Genomic DNA, 13172 nt, shown 5'->3' on the forward strand with positions numbered 1-13172 from the left:
TGTGGAAGAGGTGCACTGTGCCTTCTTCCGTGTGTAGTGTACTTTTCTGTATGTTGTCATCTGGACCAATGTTTTACACTTTTGTTTAAATAAAAAACTAATTTGATCACAAAAAAGAAGACTACACCTTTGATCGCAGATCGTAATTGGATTGGATTGATTAAAAGAAGACTGCCAAGGACTGCAGTCCCTCTCTTGACAACAGACTGTAGGAGACAGTGCCAAAGTTCTGTGAGTTAAATATTAAACCATGCGTAAGACTGTATCAGTAATTCCAACAAGCCTTGAACAGAGTCCAAGGTTCAAGTCTAACTCAAAGTGAACTGTAGTCATGTTTTTGTTTGGGGTGTGTGTGCATAAAATGGTCCCAAAATTGTCAGGTGGTGCTGATATGTAATGGGAGCCATGTGAAGTTAGGCAAAGGATTACATGCTTGCTTGAATAAAAAAAGTATTCATTTGCCCATTCTTGTCTAGATAAGTAAAATAAATGCAAGATGCAACGCAATGTTAATGCGAGATGTAAACAAAATGGGATCAGTCAGACCACTACTAGAGATGGTCTACCTGACCTGTGATCAGCCCTCAGCCAAATGCAATCTATACAGTTTGGCCACATTTACATGCAAACTTTCAGAACGGTTCCATAAGTCCACCGTCTCTCCAAGCTCAAACTGCCCATCACAAATCTACAAAAGAAAACCCAAACAGCAGCACTGCTTTGTCGAACTAAGCGTCAAATCTTTGGCTTTAAAGTGTAACGTCCTTGGGATGTGCACAACAGACTATATGTAGCTGCTTTTGGTTGAATGCAATGTGCGTGTCTGCACCAAAGGGCTTCTTCCGGACCTTAAAATTGCCTTAAACCTGCATTGTATCTCATTTCAACTCCACTGGCTCCAAAAAGAAGTCAATTTCTACAGAAGTCCATGGGGAACTATGTATCTCTTAATTAATTACTTTAGCAAACATTTCCGTTATGAGTCAATGGCCTCAATCACTAATTCCAAGTCTTATTTAATACAGCATGATGTTCATTGTGTGAATTGTGGACCCTTTCATTTTAAAATATACAATAAAGCATTGGATGCTTCAACCCACGTCAGAAGGGTTGAAAGGTATAAAAATCTGTGACTTATCCTCCTTAACATTTAGATTCGCACAGCACCATTAAAACCATACCCAACACTGGTTTGGACGTCTCATCCCGCCTAGTTCAGACATAGTCACTTGCCATGGAGATTACAAGATGGCAACAGCCAAAATGTAAACTCCAGCAGTCCAAAAACCAATGGATGGCGTAACTGATGCTACATTCATGATTTTTACAGTCTATGCTTTGCACATAACACTTTAATTGTGCAGTTATGAATATATTTATGCACATGTGGTCTGTAGGAAATGAACATTTTAGATTTCAGTAATCAATGTATTTTGAGGGAAGCATCTATGTATGTGGATTTTTTTGGATAAAAGTCTGTTGACAGTCAAGAAGCAAAGGACTATCGTAAAGAAAGGCTAAGAGTTAACATTAAAGGAATATTGTCTTGAGGAAAGAGGAAGGTATTGACATTAAAAGGACCGTTTGGTCTCAAGAAAGGCTCCGGTAGTGTATGTAATAAATGACTGAATCAAATTAGTCATGAGTTCAGCAACTGTAACTCAACTGAAAATCCTTTTGTTGAGACAATGATATTTAAGACAAAGCACTCTTGGAGGAACTTGAGAGAACACCAGTCCAGGTCTTCATGTGACAGTTTATGGGTATGTCAGAATTTTGGCACTAAATGCCTTTGAAAGGTGCAGTAGTTGTTGACATTTTATGATCTGTTTAAACTTTTATGGGAACAACTTACAAATGGGTCTTTTATAAGATAATGGACAGAGCGAGGCAGTAACATTTCCGAGACTAGAGCTTGAGACCAACTGGGATCCCACATGGTTACTTATCTATGAAAGTAAAAGGTACAATAATGCACTTAAGTAAAATCAGCCATCACTTGGCATATGGCAATATTTCAGTCAACATACTGCTGTCTGAGGTAGATGGAAAATAATAATGGAAGTTGCCTTTTTCCATTTTCCCCTTTTATTTTTTATATACTGTAATTTCATAGATTTAATTTATGCCACTCAGGTTATTTCCTTAAAGACAGGATTGGTTATGTTGTAAAGCTAGCAAGATTTGAAAGCAGCATCTCCTTGGTTCTCTGTCCAACCCCAACCTCTGCCCTGGGGGCTCCGACCCCGACACACACAGACGTGGACGCCTGCTTCTTAGCCGAGCCGAGAAGGGACCGCAATTTCATTTCATGTCTCATTCAAGGGTAAGCAAATAATATGTAACCTAATATTATACAGAATGTTTAAAACAAACTACTTTTAGCAATGCAGTGACAACGCACATTGATCTCAGGCACGTACAGTACATGGGAGGGATAGAGTACCTATAGCTGGGCAAGGAGACTTTTCATTGGTTCTTTCCAAGCGGACAGCACAGCACTGATTGGTTGGTGTTTTTACAGGATCACAGCAGCTACAGACGACAGATCTTTTTTGGGTTAGGGTTACCCTCACTAACTTTCAAAGGTTTTAACTTCTTTCCTCTGAAAGTTAATCCTTCTGCTTTTTCCCTTTGAAGTGCCAGTTTGTTTTCTGTTAGAACAATTCTTAAGAGTAATTATTGTTTGGCATTTCTGATTAGCTGCTGGTTAGGTAATGCCTAATTAAAGTTTGAATGTTGAATTTCAAGTTGATTCTTACCTAATTTAAGTTGAATGTCAAATTTCTAATGGCTGCATTTTGATAAACACCTGTAAATATAATTTCTATTCAGATGGCTTTTATGTTCCCTGGGAAATTAATAAATATGTTGTATATTTTTTGATTATTTTTGATTACAATAGTGACAACAATAATAAGCCAAATTTCAACAGCAGCAATAATAGAGCCTAATCATTAATATTCAGGGAAATTAGCCTACATCTTATTTTGAGGTGTGTGTGTGTGTGTGTGTGTGTGTGTGTGTGTGTGTGTGTGTGTGTGTGTGTGCATGTGGGTTTGTGTGTTTGTGTTGTTGGGGGGGGTTAGTGCTGGCCCAAAAAAAAACAAAAAAAGGTTGAGAATCACTGGCATAAGTTATTATTGCTGGGGTTAGGGTTAGGGTTAGGGTCAAAGTCACATTATAAGAATATATAAAAAAAGTGTATATATTATATTATATGTGTGTATGTATATAATAATATATATATATATATATATATATATATATATATATATATATATATATGATTCATTTAGTGCTTCACATGAATGTGATTACCCATTTAGGGTATGTGTGAGACTGTGTGCCTTATTCCTTCGTGTTGTGCCAAGTATGCCAGCATAGGATAATGTGTGTGTATGTGTGGTTTCCACATCCATTCTGCTCATTAGCTACTGAGGCGTGACAGTGAAACCTGGGTTACTGCAAGTTCACACAAATGTATGCAACGCAAGCAAAAACAAACCCACACACACACACACACACACACACACACACGCACACACACACACACACATCCATAGGCAAACACAGTGACCAGCTATTAAACTGGTTACTAAAGGGAAATTGCAGGCAGAGGAGAGCTTTCACAACAATAAAGACAGCTGGGGGGGCAATTCACCTTTTTATTGCTAATTAGAAATATGAGAGCGTAATAGAGACAGAGTGAAAGAGGAACTTGGTTGGGGAAATAGTCCGTTTGATGACATTAAGTGCTGTCAATTTTGTTACAGCTGCTATTGCTGCAAGATCAATTTAACACAGAAAGAAGTGGAGGGAGAGAGGAGGATTTAAACCATATAAGTTTATTATTGTTCATGATGTGGAGCCGAAGCAGTCAAAAGCCTGTGAAGGTGATGCTGCGCTTCTGTTACCTGAGGTCAAAGCCATATTTGAGGCAGGACCTTCAGAGACATATTAAATGTTAAATCAGGTGATGAGTGAGGAGCGGTAGGCTGCTCTTTGCACAGTGTGGAGATTAAACTCCTCTTTTGTTATCAAGAGGGTTGCAGTGTTTTATTAAAACTACTGATCTATCTTGGTTTGAACACTGACATGGAGTAGAAATGAACAGCAACATTATTTAACCAGTAGAGCTGTACAGTGTGTGTATATTATATATATATATATATATATATATATATATATATATATATATATATATATATATATATATATATATATTTTATTTTTTTTAATCAGCTGGGGGGAAGCTATTCACCTTGGCATCTTAAATTTAGTCAGATGGTTGTGTTTAAATCCATGGAATTAACAGCAATTGCATGGTCTAATTCAATTGTCAATGTACAAAACCAGTCGCTCTCATTTGATCCAGTTTTGGATTTTCTCCTGCCTCGCTCAATTCAATACTAATTCCCCTCCAGTAAATTGGTAAGTTACACATCACGAGAGAATGAAAAAATGCGGATGGGGCTAAAGTGTGTAACCCAAGCTGTAATAGACTTTTTCATTTGAGACTTGATACAGAAAATCCTACATGCATTTCCTACATGGGTTGTTGATCATTTGAACTTATGAGAGAGGATTTCCTCAAATAAATAGGTTGTGAAATCACTTTTGTAGTGTTCACTGTAGCATCACATGTCATATTGGTTCTGAGTTCTGGGAATCCGGAGCCACTGTCACAAACAGAATGGATGACTTAAAGGTCAATAGTTCAAATCCCTGACCTCAATCATGCGGAATGTATCTCACTGGAGGGCAGCAGAAATCGTCACCCTAATAGAGCAAAACCTGGGGGAAGATTAACTGAGCAAGTTCTTTGCAGCAATCCCTTGCAGATGCTATCACACCTTAGAGCTAAATACAATCCAGGCTCTTGTTGCCACAAAATGAAATATGTTGAGCTAAAAATAAATCTGTCCTGGACATTAAGTTTATAAAGGCGCGAGAGAAAAAATCTGAGAATTAAGTGATTAGGATTCATAAATTGAATGTCTGTACAAACTTTCATGTCAATCAATCCAATAGATTTTAAGATACTTCAGTCTGGACCAAAGAAGTGGACAAACTGACATTTCCATCCATAGAGGCATACTGCCAGCACCACTAAAATGTACACAGTTAATAGTTATATTATAGGAATTGTGTATTAGGTCTTTTAATATGGATTATGGCACAATGGAGCAAAATGTACAACTTTATGTTTAATGTTTTTAGTCAAAGTTAACAACTGATTATAATTGTATATACCCTTTTACTGCTTTTTAGGAAATGTAATAGCATCTTAAGGTCTGATTTGAATTTTTCAATGACATACAAAGTCAATGCAAATACACGCAAATTTGTGCCGGGCGACGCAAATAGGTGTCCCGCGCAATTGAAATATTTCAACTTCAGCAAAAAATTTGCCTGACACTGTGTCATGAAACCCTTTCAATGTTGAGATTCTCCTGACGTCACTGAGAATCAACATTGGAGGAAAAACATCACCATCTGTGTGCACCCAAACCGCTACTCAATGTCACTACTGTGCAGAGACAGAACAAAAAAAGAGGGCTTGGAGAAAAGTGAACGAAGCCATAGGACTACATAGTAAGTTTGGAAAATATGCATTTGTTACTTGATTCTAGCTTGCACTTTAACCAAGTTAAAATAAATGTTGGTGAATATTCACAAGGTGCCAAATACTCCAAGAAACACTCCAGTGGTTGCATTAACACAAGTAAAACCAGGCAAAAATTTGCTTTGCCTTTTGTCCAAAAACACCTTTAAGTATCCCTTTCATCAGGGGACCTGCAGACGTCCTGTATAATGTTAAATATTTTAGAACTGTTTGTTTCAAACTTGCTCTAAAATTGTCTTTCAGCTATGTTATGAGATTTAAACATCCCAGTATCCCAAGAAATTGCATTAACATTAGACAAATCGATTTAGGTCCAATGCCAACAGTTGGAAAATTCATCCAATATCAAAGCTTGTATCTGGTAATAGTGTTGGTTCTGAAACGCTGCTGTAAGAATAAGATCTATCTCTGACTAATTTGATCCACTTCTGTTTTCCCAGCAGGTAATGTCAAACTGCTGACACTACCGTCACGTGCACTCCAGCATCAGCAGTGAGCCTCCTGATGTTCTGTGTGGTCGCCCAGGAGCCAAAAACTGCTCCAGCCGAGCAGCTGAGTGGTCAGCAGCACAAGACAAGTCTCCCGACAACAAGCAGTACAGTATGTACATGTTTCCATGCCTCAGGCACACTTCCTTCAGGCCATTGCTATAAATACAAATGTGTAACCATTTGACCAGTCTTGTTAGGTCAATATTAGGAGAAATCCCTTACAGGCTCTCTGGTGGCTTTAAATGACTGCGTGCCACAAGGTCTTGATGTCGTGGGCCACATTGACGTGTCATCATGTACTTTCTGTGAAGCAGAAATGCCACGGAAAAAGATTTCTTCAAAAGAAAATTCCAGCCTGATGCACTGGTTGAGTGGACTGCTGTGACAGGCTCTCTATGCCACTGTTATATAAGGTTAAATGTAATGTATGCAGCCCACGTAAATGGATTGTAGAATCTGCTCTGTGGTTGTCAGTAAGAGGCCTGATGTTGTATTCATAGTTTTCTGATTTTGTTCTTGTATTAGAAAAATGTGACAAAAACATGCACAAACATTGCTATATAGGGATATATAAATTACAACATGTGGTTAATGGGTACAACATGGTTACCAATACATTCTTGGATTATCTGGATACTACATCTTATTATTCAGTTTCATAGATAAAAAAAAAACCTCTGATAACCACTGTATACTCCCTGTACAACAACTAGAAAGCAAAAAGGAGAGTGAATGTTGGACTATATTGAACATTTATCAAGTGGACAGACACTCAACACCAAATGAATCCTAAAAGTGTTCTGTGTGTGCTGAATGTGCAAAATTAAAAACATTATGAGGTGATAATTTTGGCTCTGTTGCGGCTAACAGCACTACCGACCTATTTCTGAACACCATCAGAGCAGTGCAAAAGCACAACCTTGGGTCATTTGTTTCTCAAATATCCTGTGTTTTGAGGGCAGTCACTTGCAAAACCCTCTTACTTACAGCAAGCATGAAACACTGTTGTTATTTTGTCACTTGTTAGATATCTGTATTTAAATGCCCCATAAGGAACTCACTTCTCTCTCGGAGCGTGAGAGACATGATAAAAAATGACTTAGGGAGAGGAAGTGTATGAGGGAAGTTATCTAATAATACATGAACACAGCTCCATCAAAAAGAGGCATGGCTACTTTTCATGGCTTTCCTCTTCTCCTGTCATCCTTCATTCACCATCTATCTAATTAGCCAAAGTCCAGTGGGCGGGATGCACGCAAACACACACATGGAAACATACAGCATACAAAACAGACACAGATATATATCAGCCTTATTAAAACGTTCACTATCCAGCCCCACCTACCTCATTTCTCTCTCTCTCTTCTTAGACTGGCTCTTACTCTCATTGTCACCCCCTCTCTCTTTTTTTCTCTCTCTCTCTCCTGATTTATGGAGATTCTTAAAAAGGTCCCCTTGAGTCCTTCAAAACAGAAATACGTGCTTCTCTACCCAAGCGGAGCAGAGACAAAAAGACCCTTGTGCTTTTAGAAAATCCATGCATTCTCTCTAGATATTCAAAACATTATTATAGCAGCAACATACATAATATTTGCTATATAAAGATATAGTGGTGAATGGTGTCTTGAAGTCATACTCCCTGTGTGTGTGTTGTATCCAAGCTTCTCTGTTCTTTATTTTGATAGCCAGTCCTGCCGAGCGTGCATGTTAGTGCATGTGAGTGCATTGAGCATCAGTATGCCTGGTACACCGAGGGCCGTGATAAAGCGTCTGTATGTGACGAGTTGGGGAATGGGCATGAAGGCTTTGTGGAAGCAATTGCTGCAACCTAAAAATAAGAGATAGCAAATTAAAGTATACAACTTTAATGAAGCTAAAAATGTACAAGAAAATATTATTTATTAAGCTATTGTTATACAACTTCATTCATTATTCCTCTTCATTGATTTGTTAATATGCTGATGTTGATGACAATTCTGAGCAACTCTATACCTCATTAGTGTGCGTGACTGAAGTTGTATTGAGTTTGTGGGGGGGGGGAAAGTGTTGTGTCATACTCGGCTGCTTCGTAAATACTGAGCAGCACTGGGGAGAATAAAGTTGCTGAAGAAAAGAAGACGGAGTTGTTTCTTTTGAAGGGCGCAACACAATCCCACACTACTTGTTTTTTGAATATTGAGTACAGCCCCTTAAACTGGGGACCGGGGCAAAGACCCGACCACAATTAACATTACTGTCTCTGGTGGTAACATCACACTCTCCTGAAATGTCTCTGAAGCAATGGGGGGTCAACTAACTCTCTCTGTCTCTCTCCCCCTCCTCCTTTCCCACTTTCTTGTGTTCACATTGTTGCCTAAAAAAAATGCATGCATACTGGTGCTGCAGAATGACAGCCAACCAACCACATCTCCCTGGAAGATAAACAGTCAAACAACCACACTGATGCAACAAACTCTTATCTGTTCAAGAATTGTGTGTAGCATTTCATCATCGAGAAGCCATGTATCTTGTCTCCTGTCCTAGACTTTTCAAAGCCGGGGGAAACCTTGGAAAATAAAATGCTCATTTTCAAGTTCATACTTTTCATACTTTTTTTAGTTTCCCTGGGCAGTGTTTTGTTGAGGAGCTGTGGTGGAGAAACACTTACACATGACTGCCAGGACATAGATGCCCCCTTGGGCTAGGGTCACTTCAATGAATGATTGCAATGGCCAGTAACTAACTATGTACTGTGTATGAGGCATGTGAGGATTTCAGTAAGACAGACTTGAAAGAATTTGAAAATACCCTTTAAATCAGATGGATTTCTGAAAGCCAAAAGTAATCAACCTGAGCTTTTCTTTTAATAACTTTTTTTAATTTTGGAAGAAGAATTGATTAAAAGCATGCCCAAGACTTCAAAACGTATGCTATCTAGAGACCTATCAAACATTGTCTCATGAAGGGCTCTGAGCCTCACACTTTAGTTGGCGAACACTGCGTCAACCATTTGGATTGCTTACAGGATGTTCAGTCATTCCAGTCAAACTGTTAGAATTGCCAGATGTTTTCCCCAAAGTTGTTTCTCAAAGTATTCCCCTTTTGGCATTTTACTACCGTCCAGTGAGTCACGTGTTGTTGTGAAATATTTCAAACAAATTCAAATTGAATCCTGAGCTGTCAAATGAAAGACGATCATGTCAGGAAAAGAGGATTAAAGTGTCTCTCTGCGCCAATCCCTTGATACCTTTGGGGAAAGAGTGAAGACTCCTTTCCCTTTATCCATTTTGTGCTTGTCGGCCCAAAACATTACCACAGACAATTAAAAATGTCTTCTGTCATGGTACAAAAGACTTCAATTGCAGAGTTTTTTTTGATTTGTATAAACTCTGTGGTCTATCAATCTGCCCTTTCAATGTCCTTTCATCAAAAAGTATGCTGGCGGTCTTTAAAAGTGCCTGTAAGACTAATAGAATGAAAAAGTATCGTAGACAGATAAATGGACCGCCTGAAGGCACATCATTAGTTAGGGACCAAAAAAGGTTTTAAAAAAAAAAAGTTTAAAAATTGCTGTTTCAGGTTACCCTGGAAAGAGTTCTAGCGAGAGCACAATTTGAATTTGAATTGACTTAACTATGCCCTTGTAGCCAAGCTGCACCAATCACATCGGTGTATCTGATATAGGCGGGCCAGAGGCGGGCTAAACAGATGACGACAGTTAAATCTACCAGTTAGCTGGTAGCTAAGTGTATGGGGCTCTGAGTACGTCACCCTGTGTGTTGCTGTGATTGGTTGTAGCGTTATCAAAGTGCGTGCAGTGAGATTTTCAAATGCACGCTTGGTGCCGCCCTTCGAGATGGGCGACTTTCATTACCCGATGCCAGACCCTTAATCTTTTGGATTTGGGTCTGGATTTTCAGGCTACTTTCAGGTGGGAATGTGGTAAAACAGTAATGAGACAACCTGATGCCGCTGTGATGAGTCATACGTTTCCCTTTCTGCAAATAGAACACCTACAGGCTTTGTTATGGGAATCAAAGGGCAAAGAATAGTGGAAGCTTGCCTCAACACCTTTGTCAGATAGCATCACAGTGTGCGTATGTGCATACTGCAGGTTGGTCTATTTCCAGTGCCTATTTCAACTGTGTGTTCAACTGAGTGTAGCGTTATTTCACGGATTTCTGCATTTCATTTTCCTTTTTTCCTCACCACGAAGTCTGTAGCAGGTGTTACTAGTACATTTCTTTGAATAGAAATCCACAATGCTCAGTTTGGGGTTAGGGGATGAGATTCACTTTACAGTACAGCTGAGGGTAAAGCCTTTAGTGGTTAGCATTAGTGTTGGAGGTTGGGAAATGAACCCAAGTTAACGAGTGTCTCCCAATTGAGTGTTTTCTTTCAAACAGAGACTCTGACATTTAGAGAAGCCTTCAGTGAACTTGTGGTAGAAAACTAAAATAAAAAAATAAAAAAATACACCTGAATAGCTCAGAGATGTTAGGCACATTTCCTACTTGTGGAAAATAATTATAATGAAAGAATGGACTTGTGAGGTTAGTGAGTCACCTACATGGAGGCTCTGTAGTGGGAATCAAAGGGCAAAGAGTAGAGGAAGCTTCAACACCTTTGTCAGATAACGTCACAGCGTGCGTATGCGCATGCTGCAGGTTGGTGTAGTGCCGGTGCATATTTCAACTGTGTGTTCAACTGTGTGAAGCGTTATTTCACGGATTTCTGAAAAGAATAATTTGGAAATTAGATGATTTATCTTCACATTTGAATACAGAGAAATAAAAAGGAACCCCACTCCGACAAAAAACGGTTATAGATAGAAATAAGATAGAACTATAATAATCACATACATATATTCTAAACACGGTATCTAACACACTGATGTGTCTTACATGTACCAATCCATTATTTGGTTTCAGAGATGTAAGGACCAAAGACTTTCAGCTTAGTCTTGATGTAACTAGCATATAGATTTATAGATTTAGAAGAAAAATAAGAAAGTGTGCCAATACGTGGTCTCCCTCTCACTTTTCCCTAACTGGAACCACATACGTCCCAACTGCACTGCTGTGCTCCAGTTTAGACAAAGCTTATCCAGTTTACACTGTAACCCACGGTCAGGAGTATAATGAAAGTGAGAGTGATAATAAAGTGTTTTATGGTCTATGAAAACAATTATTAAAATTAATTTTAATAGTATTGTTAAGTACCACAAACACATGAGATCCTGGCATAATATTGCTGTTCGTTTCATTGTATGGAATATCAGACTTGTCACTCATCTTTAAACAAGCAGAAATGAACACAAAACATGTTTGGCTCTGGATGGGAAAGGAGAGTAACTGAACTCGTTTTACACAGCTTACTAAGTCTCCATAAATCCAAAATGTACATCCGAACTCATTTATTTCTAAGTGACGATCGCATGAGGAATCTGATGAGATGTCTGATATTTTCCAAACAGATGTCACAGTTTGGGTTCACCACCTTCGTATCTCTTCATTTCACACATCAATGCACAGAGTGAGAGACTCACCTACAATGAACCACAGGAGCGTCTGTTTCTGCCGAGCTGCCCCGGTCTGCGATCCCATCCTGTCGCTCTCACAATGATCCACTGACTGAAGTTTGGGAGGGAAGTGAAGAGGGGGGGAGCTACTAAAGAGAGCTCAAAAAGTAAATGGTAACATAATAAGTGATGGCAGCTAGGTGAAGAAATCCATGGAGCGTATACGGTCGACCATCCGGTTAGGGATCCTCCGCTGTCTCACCTTGCGCAAACTGCTCGCGGGAGGAGGGGGAAGCCAAGACTCGTCCTTGCTCCTGCTGTACCTGAACTCCCCCGAGTCTTCCTGTCACCGATCCTTTGTCATCCACACATGAATCATAGTGACTCGTAAAGTGTTGTAGCACTCTTTCCCACCAGCCGTTCTGAGGTTTGGGAGGAATTCGGAGCGCGCTTTTGAAGTGTGCGCAACGGGACGCACCAGCCTGGGACCGGTGGAGCGGAGAGACTGTGTGATGGTTCACTGGCTCTGTCTGCGAGGACAAGGCTGTGGGTAAGCGGCGGGGACACGGGACAGACCCAAACATAGCAAATACAGCGCGGGGAGCGGGAGTGAGGGGGATTTGGATGAGGGAGGAGGCACCTGACTCCTAATGGTACTTTTCCATTGGTTAATCGGATCCGTAGCACCGGCCAAAGCAGCAAATGACAACAGCTTAATAAATAACCAAACTTAACACACAAATAAACAAGCAAAAGTAATTGACTAGAGCCTAAATTAAACGTAGGCTATTACCGGAAATTGTCAGACACCATCTGAAATAGAACACATGTCTATCACCTTTATAGAGAGAGACCTCACAGACTATAAATTGTAGATTGTGGATTCATTTGGAATTACTTAAAGGGATTTAAAAATCATTTGCTGTGTGATTAATGGACATGTAGAAAAGTTGTCCACCTGGACCTTAAAACAGGTGCAATTGTTTAGGATTAGATTTAGAGTTTCCCGAGACTGTCATCTAGTGGTCATCTGGAGAGTTACAGCCCAAGTTTACATGCATTTGTACACGTTTTTCAGCCCCAGCCCTCATATAGTCACACATAAACAAAACACCTAGTCACTGGTAAAAAAAACAACAACAAAACAAACACGAAGGCTGAAGTGTACGAGCCTGAGTGTAGTTTGCAGGGGACCATCTGGAACGAGCTTGATGAACTTGAAATTGTCGCATTCTGTCTCCATCTTCAAGAAAAGTGAAGGAAAAAATTATTTCTAACGTAATAAATGTTGAATATTCTTTAAGTTATATTTGTACGGGGATCGTCTGATTTGTGGTACTTGTCTGTGTTGAGTCTATTATGAATTTAGTTTTTAGTGTCTGTGTCTTCTCTGGTGGATGTTTTTTATCAGGCCTCTTTCAAAAAGCTTTTCCCTCATTTCACATGGCCTACATGTTTGATCATTGTACCTTCTGACATTGTGTTTTAATGATATGAGGATGACGTGTGAATAAACCACCCAAAAAAAGTTAGATGCCAACTTTTTCCAACA

The 13172-nt window shown here is 39.4% G+C and overlaps 1 protein-coding gene across 2 annotated transcripts in view; it reads right to left on the reverse strand.

Annotated features, from left to right (window-relative positions):
• The window catches only part of ramp1 (receptor activity modifying protein 1), a 71480-nt gene extending 59271 nt beyond the window's left edge, over positions 1–12209 (reverse strand). The window contains exon 1 of one of the 2 annotated variants that reach the window (XM_032512984.1): positions 11648–12209. In XM_032512984.1, the coding sequence (XP_032368875.1) occupies positions 11648–11705 (58 nt within the window). In that variant the 5' untranslated portion in view covers positions 11706–12209. The remainder of the gene's footprint in view (positions 1–11647) is intronic. The other variant, XM_032512983.1, reaches the window with a different exon arrangement.
• Positions 12210–13172: the final 963 nt, after the last annotated feature.

Source organism: Etheostoma spectabile, chromosome 4 (assembly GCF_008692095.1).
Source record: "Etheostoma spectabile isolate EspeVRDwgs_2016 chromosome 4, UIUC_Espe_1.0, whole genome shotgun sequence".
In the NCBI taxonomy this organism is placed as follows: Eukaryota; Metazoa; Chordata; class Actinopteri; order Perciformes; family Percidae; genus Etheostoma; species Etheostoma spectabile.